General features: G+C 43.8%; 1 protein-coding gene across 1 annotated transcript; it reads right to left on the bottom strand.

Moving 5' to 3' along the window:
- Positions 1 to 7,377: 7,377 nt before the first annotated feature.
- On the bottom strand, positions 7,378 to 12,620 carry LOC116214991 (U-box domain-containing protein 52-like). Its single transcript, XM_031550913.1, has 10 exons — positions 11,575 to 12,620; positions 11,301 to 11,434; positions 10,983 to 11,104; positions 10,539 to 10,744; positions 10,403 to 10,451; positions 9,900 to 10,200; positions 9,465 to 9,566; positions 8,938 to 9,366; positions 8,047 to 8,802; positions 7,378 to 7,663 (listed from the first exon to the last, which is right to left on the bottom strand). The coding sequence occupies exons 1-10, from the start codon at positions 11,732 to 11,734 to the stop codon at positions 7,577 to 7,579; spliced, it is 2,346 nt and encodes a 781-aa protein (XP_031406773.1). The 5' UTR covers positions 11,735 to 12,620; the 3' UTR covers positions 7,378 to 7,576.
- Positions 12,621 to 12,981: the final 361 nt, after the last annotated feature.

Below are 12,981 nucleotides of genomic sequence, written 5' to 3' on the forward strand. Positions count from 1 at the left end.
CAAGTGTTGCTCGGGGTCGGCGCTGTAGATCAAGATGTCATTAAAATATACAACCACACACCGACCAATGAAAGGCCGCAGAATCTGGTTCATCACTCTCATGAACGTACTCGGTGCATTCGACAGCCCAAACGGCATTACCAGCCATTCATATAACCCCTCCCTAGTCTTGAATGCGGTCATCCATTCATCTCCAACACGAATCCGAATCTGGTGATAGTCGTTCTTCAAGTCCAGCTTCGTAAAAATCTTGGCACCACTCAGCTGGTCAAGCAAATCATCCAAGCGAGGAATAGGAAAATGATACCTGACCGTTATCTTATTGATGGCTTGACTGTCTACACACATACGCCATGATCCATCCTTCTTAGGCACTAGAAGTGCCGGGACAGCACACGGGCTCATACTCTCCCGAATAAACCTTTTCGATATCAGCTCCTCCACCTGTCTCCTTAACTCTTCATGTTCAGCCGGGCTCATCCTGTAGTGTGGTCTGTTCGGAAGGGCCGCACCAGGCTGCAAGTCGATATGGTGCTGGATGTCCCGCAAGGGTGGTAGACCATTTGGCAGCTCCTCAGAAAAGACATTCTGAAATTCTTTCAAGATTGGTAAGGACTCACAAGATGTAAGACCCTCCTCCACAACCTCCCTGCCCACGAGAACAAACATATACTCTGCATCATGCAACTCCTCCTGAAATCGGGCAAGGAACAGCAAGTTGGTTGCGATAACCGGAATCGCAGGTTCGGGCTCAATAGCGTCCCTCCCTCTGTTTGGTACTAACACAATCTTTAATCCCATATGCGTGAAGTTGTATTTATTAGTCCGTCCATCATGGCTCACGCTCCTATCAAACTACCAGGGCTTTCCCAACAACAAGTGACATGCTTCTATCATGACAACATCACACCACACAGAGTCCTTATACCGAGGGCCAATAGAGAAAATAACCAGCGCGCGCTTCAACACACTCACTCCACCTCCTTTCTTCAGCCATGCCAGCTTATACGATTTGGGATGTGGCTCACTTCGCAGGCTCAACTTCTGCACAGCTTCAGCAGATACGATGTTCTCGCAGTTGCCCGAGTCTATCATGAAACGACAGACTTTATTCCCGATGGTGCAGGTGGACTGAAAGATGTTGTTACGCAGCCAGTCTTCGTCTGCAGCTCTCGGGGTCATACAAGACCTTCTCACCACCAGATTGGGCACTCCATCTCCAGTCACAATTTCTTCCTCCTCGTCAAACTCGACCTCTCCATCACCTCCAGCTACATAAACTGCGTTATCAGACAATTCCTCTTCAATAAACATCGCCCTTTTTTTTTTCCCTTTTCTGCACTCAGATTGCCGATGCCCGGGCTCTCCACACTTGAAGCACTTCGCCCCGCTACTGCTCGGCCCAATGTTGGCAGGCCTCATCGGACGTCCAGGAACAGCACTACTATCGCTAGCTCGGACGGCCCCACCGGTTCCTGCAACGGCAACACCTCCACCGAACGCCCCGCTGCTCGATCGCTTCTGTTGTCTTTCGATAATCAAGGCCCTCTGATGGGCGGAAGACACATTAACATGGTCGAATAAATTAACCGTGTCCTGTAGCTGCACTCTCAGGCCGCCAATATATCTCGCCACCAGCTGATCCTCGGTTTCCTGAAGCTCATTACGAGTAACCAACTGGTAGAACTCATTGGTGTAATCATCCACCGACCTACTGCCCTGCCTCAAGTTCTGCAGGCGTTGGTACATGATCCTCTGAAAATTATAGGGCAGAAAGGTAGCCCTCATCTTTTTCTTCATCTTTTCCCATGACGTGATCTTCGGTTTGCCCATCCTACTACGGGTAAGCTTCACCTGCTGCCACCACGCCGACGCCCTACCACGCAACCGAGTCGCCACAAGCTGTACCCGCTTGGTCTCAGGTACCCCCTTGAACTCCAAAACCTCTTCTACCGTTGCCAGCCAATCTAGAAACTCTTCTGGCTGCAAACCCCCTTGGAATTCTGGAATATCGGTCCGAATACCCGTCTCCCATCGCTACCTGTCTTCCTCGATTGGGCCCCTTTGTTGTCTTCGTGGAACATCAGCAAAAAAATTCTCCCTTTCCGACTCCGCTTCAGTTTCCTCTCAATCAAGGTCAAAATTCGAATTAGGGTTTCTCCGATTCTGATTCTCCGTAAGTGCAGCCATCTGCTATGTTAGCTGCTTCATCATACGATCCATTCTCTGTTCCATCCTCTAATCCCTTTGATCCATCATCTGCTCCAGATGTCGCAGATTTTCACAATCATGAACATCTTCCACCCGATCCTTCCTCCTGGGCGGCATCGTTGATCCAAGAACGAACGCAGCTCTAATACCAACTGACGCAGCGTACAACGCGAGTAACCGTCACAGACCCGTTGATTCGCGCACGAATACCAGAACTGCGACCTTCTATACCTATTGATTCTACGGATACCGGGAAATAGACATCAAACTCGAATCAATCCGAGATTGGACAAAGCACGAAAGCTCTGAATTTTATTGATAATCTGAAAAGACGACTCCCCCTACCCTAAGGCTTACAGAAAGCTTAAATAGGGTATTAAAAAAGCCTAAATTGCATAAAAAGAACTAAACTTTCCAAAAATTGCAAAAACACCCTAATTAACATAAATTGCCTGTTTGAGACCCTGAAAGATGGAATTTGCCTTAAATTTCGAAAAATCACGGCAAAGCGGTGAGTTTTGCTACGGAGGCCATTTCCTTCAAAATAGGGCCGTCAGAACTTATTTTTCTCTAGGTACCGACTTGCCAAGTTTTCTGCCGCATCACGCTCCATCATTGGCTACTTCATCACTCTTGGCAGTAGTCCTGTTTCCTAAAAAACCAAGAAACATACTACTGTTTCTCGGTCTTCTGCTGAGGTTGAGTATTGGGCTATAGCTACCACAGTGAGCGAAATTCTTTGGTTACGGGCTCTTCTAACTTCCCAAGACGTTTCTCATACTGCTCCAATGAAGTTGTTTGTGATAACCAAGCAGCACTTCATATAGCCTCTAATCCAGTGTTTCATGAGCGCACTAAGCACATAGAAATAGACTATCATTTCATTCGACAGCACATTCGATCAGGCGTCGTGAACATCGCTCATGTTTCCAAGCAATATCAGCTCGCGAACTTTTGTACCAAGGCATTAGGACGTGATCGTTTCCATTTTCTTCTTGGCAAGTTGGGAATTCGTGACCTTCATTCTCCAACTTGAGGGGAGTATTATGGAATTAATGTAAATTAATGGCGAGATATGCTTGTACAATATGATAGAGTATTGTGTATATTAGGATAATTGTATTATAGATAGACAATCACCTTTTTCCTTCTGGTTTAGAATATTTGCCTTATTAGCACATAGCTAGTCATCTGTATAAGTTACATTCTAGAGGAACTAATGAATATGCTGCAGCTTTCTCTCAACCCTATTGGGTCAGCTCAAAGAACATGCTATTTTAAAACTGACTGTAGGCAAAACTTGAACCCTCTCAATAACACTACTTACAATTTTCTGAATCAAAACAGGAGCTGATGTAGCTACTCTTTTGAAAATTCTTGAGTCTCTCTCCTGCCATATCCAATACATATAATATGTCCATAGAAGCTTCAAGATAATACATGGAACTTCCTTCCCGTAATAGATAGAACCCATTCAGATTCAGCTTGCCAACTAACTATAGACCTCCCAATTCCCATTGTACCTAAACCACTTCTCCATATATTTTCTGTCATGGCAAGAAAATAATAAATGGTCTCCAGTAATTTCTTCACATAAACCGCAGAATTCACATTCCCCAACTTGAACTACTTGCCATTGAAGAAGCTTATCCTTCATTTCTAACTTATCCAGCCACAACATCCAACAGACGAAAGCTACCCGGGGTACAGCTCCCGCAAACCAAGCAACTTTACTTCATACAACCTTATCCCTTCTTGGATTCAACAAGTTCCAGGCACTCTTAGAAGATAACTCACCTGAATTGGCTGGTTTCCACCCCTCTATAAAAGAAATTTGTGCAACCAAGGATTGTATAACCTGAGCTTGTGAGTCTCCACTGCGAGGCCAATGCCAAACTCCAATCTTGAGGACACTTCCACTTGGTCTCTCTTGAAATAATAAGAAAACATCGGAAACCATTATTGTGGTATTGAAACATGGGCCTACTGGTAACCATGATTCGTACTAGAATGAGGTCATTGTCCCATCTGCAATTCTACATTCAAACTAAGGCTGAATAAGCGATCTGTGTTGAAAAGTTTTTCTCCAACTCCATGAGCAGTCTCAAGAATCTGTAGTGACCAAAAACATCGATTCTTGATCAAGTAAGCTTGCACCCAAGCCACTATAGTGACCCCACATTCATAGAGCCATATGTGCTCAATGATACCCAACTTAATTCCAACTCTCTAAGTATCTGATCCCCAATCTACCATCGCATTTGGGAAGACAAACCGTATTCCATTGCACCTTTGTGCTCCCTTCTAACTTTCCTTTCTAGCTCACTAGAAAGCTCTACACATTTGGTGCACCATCTTGATTATTTTCTTTGGCAATATAAACGTTGAGCACTAATGGTTAGCCATAGCAAATGACACAGAGTTGATTACTTGTACCTAGGGGTATGCGTGAATATCGGGTATACTAGAAACTGGTCATAACTTACCTATTAGGGTAGGATACGGGTACCTCCAATTGAAAATGGGGTAGGGACTGTGTAATAAATTAAGCAACCAATTTTTTACCGGTTCCAGTTCCGGCATATAGGATACCTAGAACCTATTAAATTATTTTTAAATTTCATTCATTTTATATTACATTATTTTTATATTTAATAAATAATAAATGAATTTAAAAAAAAAGGAGATCTGAAACCCTAATCGAAAAGAAATATGTCGTTCTATCTTTCTCCTCTTTCTCTTTGAACAGGATATGAGCGGTGAGCCTCCATCGCCTCCAATCCATCGCCATCGGAGCCCTTCCACGAGTTGATGCCTCACGCCTCCATCTTCATTGGAGCACTTCCATGAGCCGCTGCCATGAGCTGCTCCCTCATGAGTCACGCCTCTTGCCCCGAGCTGCTGCCGCGCCTCTTGAGTCGTGCCATGAGCTGCTCGTGCCTCCTGAGTTTTGCCTCGAGTTGCTGTTGCCTCCTGCCGCAAGCTGCTGCCTTCTCCTGCCATAAGCCGCTACTGCCACCTCCTGCCGTGAGCTGCTGCCACCTCCTGCCGCCTCTTGCTGCGAGCTGCTCCTGCCACAAGCTGCACGGCTCCAACGTGAGCCCTTTCATGAGCCTATGCCCTTTTCGATTTTATTTATTTACAAAATTTTTTTACAGGTTTCAATAAGATATATAATAAAGGTTCCGATTTCGATTCCAATATCAGGTCCCAACGAGGTATGCAAACCCGCACACCCCAGTTGCATCCTCCCAGCATAGAATAAGTGCTTTGTCGTCCAACTGTTCACTCTCTGTGTAAATCCATATCAAACTACGCAATCTTGTGTAGGTAATTTCTCTAATAAGAGAAACCGGCTCTCGTTTTAGACCTCCTCCATAGAACTCAGTCTTCTCATCAGGAATTATTACCTGAGTCTTCTCAACGCTAGAGTCAAATTGCCTGAGTGACTCTGCACGTGAAGAATAAATGTTCTCGCATTGCATTCTCACATCCACAAAACTCATAGACTATGCCTACACTTCCTGCACCCGTATAGTCACTCAGGTCTTATTGCTCGGAAGCTCAATAGACCGCGACTAATCCAGTTAGAGCTGGATCGGCCTAGTAAAGAGCAAAACTCTCCCATGAATTTTTCTCTATTCACAATAGTTGAACTCGGGATTTTAATTAATAAGTGCCGACACGGTTGAGCCAATCTATATTTGGTGTTATTGAATCGTTTTTAAGTGTTGTTAGGTCCACTACCAAAATTGATCAAATAACCATAGAATCTGCCCAGGGAAAAAAAGGTATAGAATCTCCCTCCTCAATTAGTTGAAAGATATTGCTATATCGCACATGAATTGTACATACTAGACGATAGGGCCCGCGCATACGTGCAGGCTAGCATTATCGTGATCAATCATTTTATTTTTAATATTACCTAAATATGCACATGTGAAACATAACCGTTAATATTGTGAACGGAGAAAGACTTAAAGGTAATATTTATATATACTGACTTATAAGAGAAGGAGAAACCTTTTTGTTGTATTGATTTATTATAATTTTAACAACTTGTAATATATTTAGAGATTGAAAATTTTTCAACAATTTCCTCCTCTTCTCAAAATCATCTCAATGTCTAAGAGCGCATAATTCCAAACGACTCATAGTGTCCCAACCTATAATCGTACGTTTTTAATGAGCAGTCAGTTTGATGAACAAACATTACTCATACTTGTATAATCGAAAGGACTAATATGACCCCAACCTATGAAGAACAATATTCTTCCTATAATCGTGAAAAATTTCTCATACTTTGAAGTTATAATTGTAGTGCGAAATATAAAAAATGACTCCCGCTTTTAACACTAGAAAATGAAAGAAAAAGTGAAACAAATTTATGAGAAATAAATGACTTCAACTTTCGAGAAATGTCTCAAGCAAAATATCATGAGAAGCGAGCAGCTCCACCTTCTAAGAAAGCATCTTCAGCAAACTGTGGAGAACGATTCTGCATCTTGAAGGACTCGATGTGGCAATTTAATCAATCATTATGAATTAGTCTTTTCATCTTCCATCATGCAGGATATGTCGGTTTTGAGAAATAATGTGGCATCACAACATTGTGCTATTTGTCGCATTGTTATTAGCGGTCACATGAAAAGGTCACGCAATGAGAAGTTTCATTCGTCTTATGTGGCGTTTCTCAACGTGTCGTCCCGGCTTTTAATATTATATATAGATGTGCGAAAGGGCTTAATAAATTAATTCACATTAGTTACAGGAAAAATGGATCCTTGGAAGGATCCAAGGATGGAAGTACGGGCCCATGATATTAGGCTGTCATGAGCCTGTACTTATCACAAGCATAATATACTCAACCCTAGAAATATATATGACATGGTGCATTTAATTCTGCGCCAAACCTCATTCCTCTCCTCCGTGCTGCTCCAGTCCAGGGAGGATTCACTGTGGAAGTCAAAACTTCCAATCCCTTGTTTGAACAATATGCCTCGCTCGGCCTCCGGATCTTGCTCCATATGTGAGGACCGACGTCCTTCCACCTTGCTTACGCCATATCCTGCTCTCTCTACGACTCTATTACTGTTTTGTACTCTTTTAAGGTAGTTGCTTAATTAGCGTATTTATTACGGCAGCCACATCAAATCATCTTCCCTCTTAAATTTCTACCGGGCTTGATTGATATAATTTGGAAGATTATGTGAAATCTGTAATATTTCAGTTAGCGCACATATTCACGCACACATGATATCGGCCAGTCCTCTCATACTCGTTATCATATTCAACCCAAAAATGAGCTAGGAAGTCGCTGTTGGCATTCAGCGTACTCTCTCTCGTCCCTTGTTCTATATATTGATCATGAGCCAGTTGTCACCATGGATGATGTTTCCGAATGTGTCCTCGAACTTCCCGAATGCCCAGGCAATGCATCACTCAGTACTTCCTGCATGCAGTTTCACTGCAGGTTAGAATATCATGTATCTCAAATTGGTTTTATCCTATTCCATCCGATACCTAGAAAAGGGAATGACTTGATGTTTCCTTTGGATACTTCTATTCTACACATTTATTCTAAAACGCCACATTAATAAACCAAGATGACTTGTTGCACGGACTGGTTAGCAAGGAGAGCCATTTCATTGTCCGTGGGTTTTCATTTTTTGTCATCGGATCCTAATGGCCTGGGTCCTTTATTGCTAGGCGATATATCTGGGGTCTCTATACCCAGCTCCTGTAATTTTTAGGTTTTACTTGGGCGTTTCCCCGTCTCATCACTGAGGAAAAAAAAAAAAAAACCAAGACGAGATCTAGTGCCGCTTATTTCACCTGAGATACTTGACTATGGACTGGAGATGGGCCACTGCTACCGCAATACCAGATGCTTGTTGTTGGGGATTTCTGGTCCGCGAATTCCCTCAATCTCAGGAGCTCTGGCAGCACGACCTTGCCAAGGTCGGGCCTGTCCTTCCTTCTCATCTCCGCGCACTGGATGCCTATCTTGGCAAGGTACAGTGCTTCCTCCACTGGCCAGTCCAGCACAGACGGGTCCAGCACCTCCGCAAAGTTGCCCTTTTCTATGGAGCCCTCGATCAGGTGGGTGATGCCCATTGGTGGCTTTGCTGTTATCAGTTGCAGGAGCACTATTCCCAGTGAGTACAGGTCGGACTTCACACCCAGCATCCCTGTCTGTTGATACTCGGGGTCGATGTAGCAGAAAGTCCCCGCCGTTGAGGTCATGTGGTACTGCGTCACATTCTCTGCCACTGCAGGCACGAGCCTTGCCAGTCCCACGTCGCTGATCTTGCTGACGAAGTTGTGGTCCAGCAGGACATTGCCCGGTTTAAGGTCGCGATGAACTATGGGCTCGGGCTTAGTCTGGTGGAGGAACAGCAACCCCGTCGCTATCTCTGCAGCAATCCGGAAGCGGTGCTGCCAAGTAAGGGCTGGGCTGTTGCCCCTTCTCAACAGACGGTCCTCTAAGCTCCCATTTGCCATGTACTCATAGACCAGACATCCGTACTCGGGGCATGCTCCCAGGAGCAATACCATGTTGGGATGCCTTATGCAACTAAGCACTTCAACCTGCAATATATCTCATTACATATGATAAGCCTAGCCACTGGAATAATGGTTGCTGGAATAGTAGGAAAGAATTTATTGATGCATGTTGGGCCTGGTGGGAGGGTGGTTGAGATTGAGATTGAGGAGGATGTATACCTCTTGCCGAAACTGTGATCTTCCTTGAGCTGCTTCAGGGCGCAATACCTTAATAGCCACTGGCGTGTGATCAAGGTAGCACTTGAAGACAGGACCATAACCACCTTCTCCGATCTTGCGAGACTCGGAGAAGCAATCAGTAGCAGCTTCAATCTCTTCGATGGTGTATTTCCTGTATCTCACATCTTCCATCTGCATTCCACCCAAAGCTTTTCTCATCTCCTCTGCTTCTCTCCGGGCCCTCATCTCCATATTGATCCTCCTCTGAGCCTCCAATTCTGCAATCTTCTGAGCCTTCTCAGCTTGTTCAATGGCAGCTCTGCACTTGGCTCTCTCTTTCTCCGCAATAGAGAGTGCAGCCTCCTGAGCAAGTCGCGCCTCTTCCAATTTCCGTTCTTCATCTAGTCTCCACCGGTGCAGCTCCATTGCCTGCACTTCCAGGGTTTGAACATCATATTATATAAACAATTAATTAATTAGCAATGCCCCAGTGAAAATAGTAGAGGGGCCTTTTACTTTCCAGTTACCTTCTGTTTTGCTGTAAGTGCTTCCTTGCAGGCCGTGCTGTACATGTCCATTGTTTGCTTCAGCTCTAGCTTTAGCCTCCTCATTTCTGCTTCCACCTCATCCTGTGCGGTTTTGTCAAACAAAGAGCGGGTCAGGTTCCCCAGTTCCCTTCCAGGGCTTGACTATCTCCAACTATTATGGTATGGCCCCAGGATCTAGTAGTTCAATAACCATATTCAGGTCTCTCTGTCTCTAATCTGTTTCTTTCTGGAAAATAAGTATGAATTTTTTGTATAAACATATATTTATGGTTGATGAAAGATCCTACATATTTAATTTTCGCCTATGGTAACTGATGGTTTTCTATTGAAAATGAAGCGACTCGAGAGTCAGTAGGGAATTTATAAAAAAAATAAAAAAGAAAAAAGAAAAAGGATATGTCATTTGGTCCAAACCAGGTGATGTGATGAATGTGAATCCGATGTTGCAGTGCTGTCATGTGAAAACGATGAAAACTCATGAAGAGAGCTCTGGTCACTGAATTTTGATCCCCAGTGAATAGATCCAAAGCCTTCCGAGCTAGTGGAGAGCCTTGTGGGATGGCCTACATCATCAACAATATCGTACAAGAAGCCGGAGGAGGACCGATCAGAGCTCGGTCGCCCTGAGCTAACAAATGATATGTCAGTCTCTGATTCGGGTGTGTCTCCTCCCCAAGGAATCCCACCGGGATGCCTGCCTCGACCAAATGGCGACCTGTTTCATTTTGCAGCTATTAATATGTATGAGAAGAAAAACTTTTGATTTATTCATTTCCTTTCCTAGAAAAAAGGTATATACTTATCCTCAGCCTCCTTGGGCACTTCTATTTATATATGATTTATTTTTCTTTTTCGGTGGGAACGGAAGGGAGACGGCAGGGGCTTGTGTGAATTTGATGAGCAGATATTACACTCACTTGATGGAGTCATCATGCACGCCGTGATGTTTGATAGGCGTTCTCTCAGCTGCAAAGGTAGATGATGATGCCTGCAGTCAGAGTCAGTAGTAACGTAACTGCTAAGGAAAAGGAATTGTGAACAGAGCAGCCAAACCTCGCAAGCTGTTTACTGATTGTATCTCAGAAGAATCAGTGTGTTCTTTATTTAGATTCTGTATCTGCTCAAGCAAGGGGGATGTATAGGGAGCTGGCCGAGAGGCATGTCTCATGGAGGAGATCTTTCCTTTGGAGATGATGTACACTGTGCAGAAATCAGGTGCCCCTTTTGACACATTGGTTGGGATTGACGACGTCTTGAATCTGCCCTTGATAGAAATATGACCGTAAGCATGCCAGAAACTAGAGAAGGATTATAACTATAACAAATTCTACTGTGCACAATTCTCTGGAAAACGTGCAGGAACAAATTTTGTTCATGAAATTTCATTTCAACAAGAAATCTACAAAAAGTCAGCTGCTTCGGCCTGTTCGGTCAATTTCCGCTTTGCTTCATGCCAGACTTGTTGCTTGCTCAAGGAGTGGGAGGTAACATACATACCTCATGAAGCCATGGCGGGATGAAGCACCGAGAACTAAGTTTTCTATTCCAGCAGAGGAAACATACTCTGTTATTGCCTTTACCACATCGGCATCCTCGAGGATCACGTCAAAGCAGTGAATCTAATGCCACAAGGGGAAAAAAGAAAGAAAAAAGACAAAAAAGGAAAAGAGAGATGTGTAAGCATCAATGCACAAGGAAGGGATCATGAGGCGGGATTCATTTGTAACCTGGACCAAGCATACTACAACTTTTATTGACCAGGTTGAGTACAGCACAAAAAATATTAAGCTTTTTTGGGTGGAGAAAGACACCCACATCCTTTCGGGTACAATAACAGTGGAAGCTGAGGAAAAGCTCCCTCGTTATCCTCTCAAGTTGTTGTCGGTAAGGAGATGCTGGTCCATTGTCGGCATCGGAATGGTGATGATGATGATGATGATGATCCTCAACTGCACCAGAAAGAAGAGTTCTGCTGAGCCCACCGAGGTATTGCATAATGCATATATAAATACAACAAAATGAGCAATACCGCTTTAAGGAAAAAACTGAAAAAAGTGTGTCATGTGCTTGTGCAGGAGGAGGAAAATACTTGGATTGACGTGGATGAGGACGACGGTTTTGCCACGGGAGAGAAGGTTCTCACTGGCCCATTTGAGAGCGTATTGGCTTCCTTTATCCTTGTCTATGGCAACCGCCACAAGTCCGTTATTCGAGCCCTTCTTCTCCAGATGACCCTTTTGTAGCCACATTCTGTTTCTCTACCCTTGTATTGCAGTAGGCAGTTTGGTCCTGTTCGGTCTTGTGAAAGAATTTATATGTATTTTTACTGCTGCGTGTCACTTTTATTATTTGCTCTCAACACCTGATAAGATGAAGCCCGCACCAAAGAGAGAAGTCACCTGAAAGATGAAGAAGATGCACCGAACTGAAGCAGCGAATCAACCCAACCACAAACAGAGAAGTCCTTTGACAAAAGTACCTCAGCCTCTGATATCCCGTTTCCCACGACATTGGCTAACAATTCAAAATTAGACACTCTGCCTATATTCCGGGGCAGCCATGAATGGGAAAGAGAAAGAAGAGTGGTCCGGTCAGAGAGAGAGCGAGAGGGGCACGCACATTATACAGAGAGATTTTTGGCTTTGACTTCAAAAAAATAGTGTTTACACTTATTTTCCGTAAAATGTGAAAATAGCCAGGCCGTGATGTGTGCGAGATATCTCGATGATTTTCCCCTGTCATGGAGAAATAATGGATCGGATGTAGTGGAAATGGACCGTGTATATGTGGAACATTTTGGACTAATTCAAGCCCAAGATTGTGGAGTCAGCCCACTAGAAGACTAAACCCAATTCTTAGAGACAATTGAAGGAAGCTCTGCATGTGGAGCCTGTGCGGAGGACACAAACACATATATGCATGGGTATGGGCGTGAATTGTATTCAACAGAGGGCGGAGAAAGAAATATTTATGGCACCGATATCTCGGAGATCAAGCACGTAATATTCTTGTGCTATCTCGAGTTATGTTTGATTTTACGAAGTCGAATTAGTCGGATATTCCTTCGATTTTTTTTGATATCTTATCTTTTGGTAACTTAGGTAGGCTAGGTAGTCAATTTCCTATTATAATTTTATTCCGATATTGTATTTTATGGACGTATCTGGTTGTGAGAGATTTTCTAGGATTTCATGTAACACCTACAAATACGTATGCCGAAGTTTGTTGTAAGGTTCCCCGACCAACACGCATCTATCATATCCTTTACTTATCTTTTCTGCTTGCACTTCATTTTACCCATCTTTACTTTCCTTGCACCTTTATATTCATCGCACTTCTTTTAACACACTTTCAATTCCCTTACTTTCAATTCACATACTTTTCCCTTCAACCGATCCCCGTGGATCAAAGTTACTTCCACTCTTGGAGCTTCTAGGCGTTCAAGGTGAAGATTTATCTACTTTCAGCAACTTGGCCGAAGACAAGGATTTGTGGG

The sequence above is a fragment of the Punica granatum genome, chromosome 1 (assembly GCF_007655135.1).
Source record: "Punica granatum isolate Tunisia-2019 chromosome 1, ASM765513v2, whole genome shotgun sequence".
Classification (NCBI taxonomy): Eukaryota; Viridiplantae; Streptophyta; class Magnoliopsida; order Myrtales; family Lythraceae; genus Punica; species Punica granatum.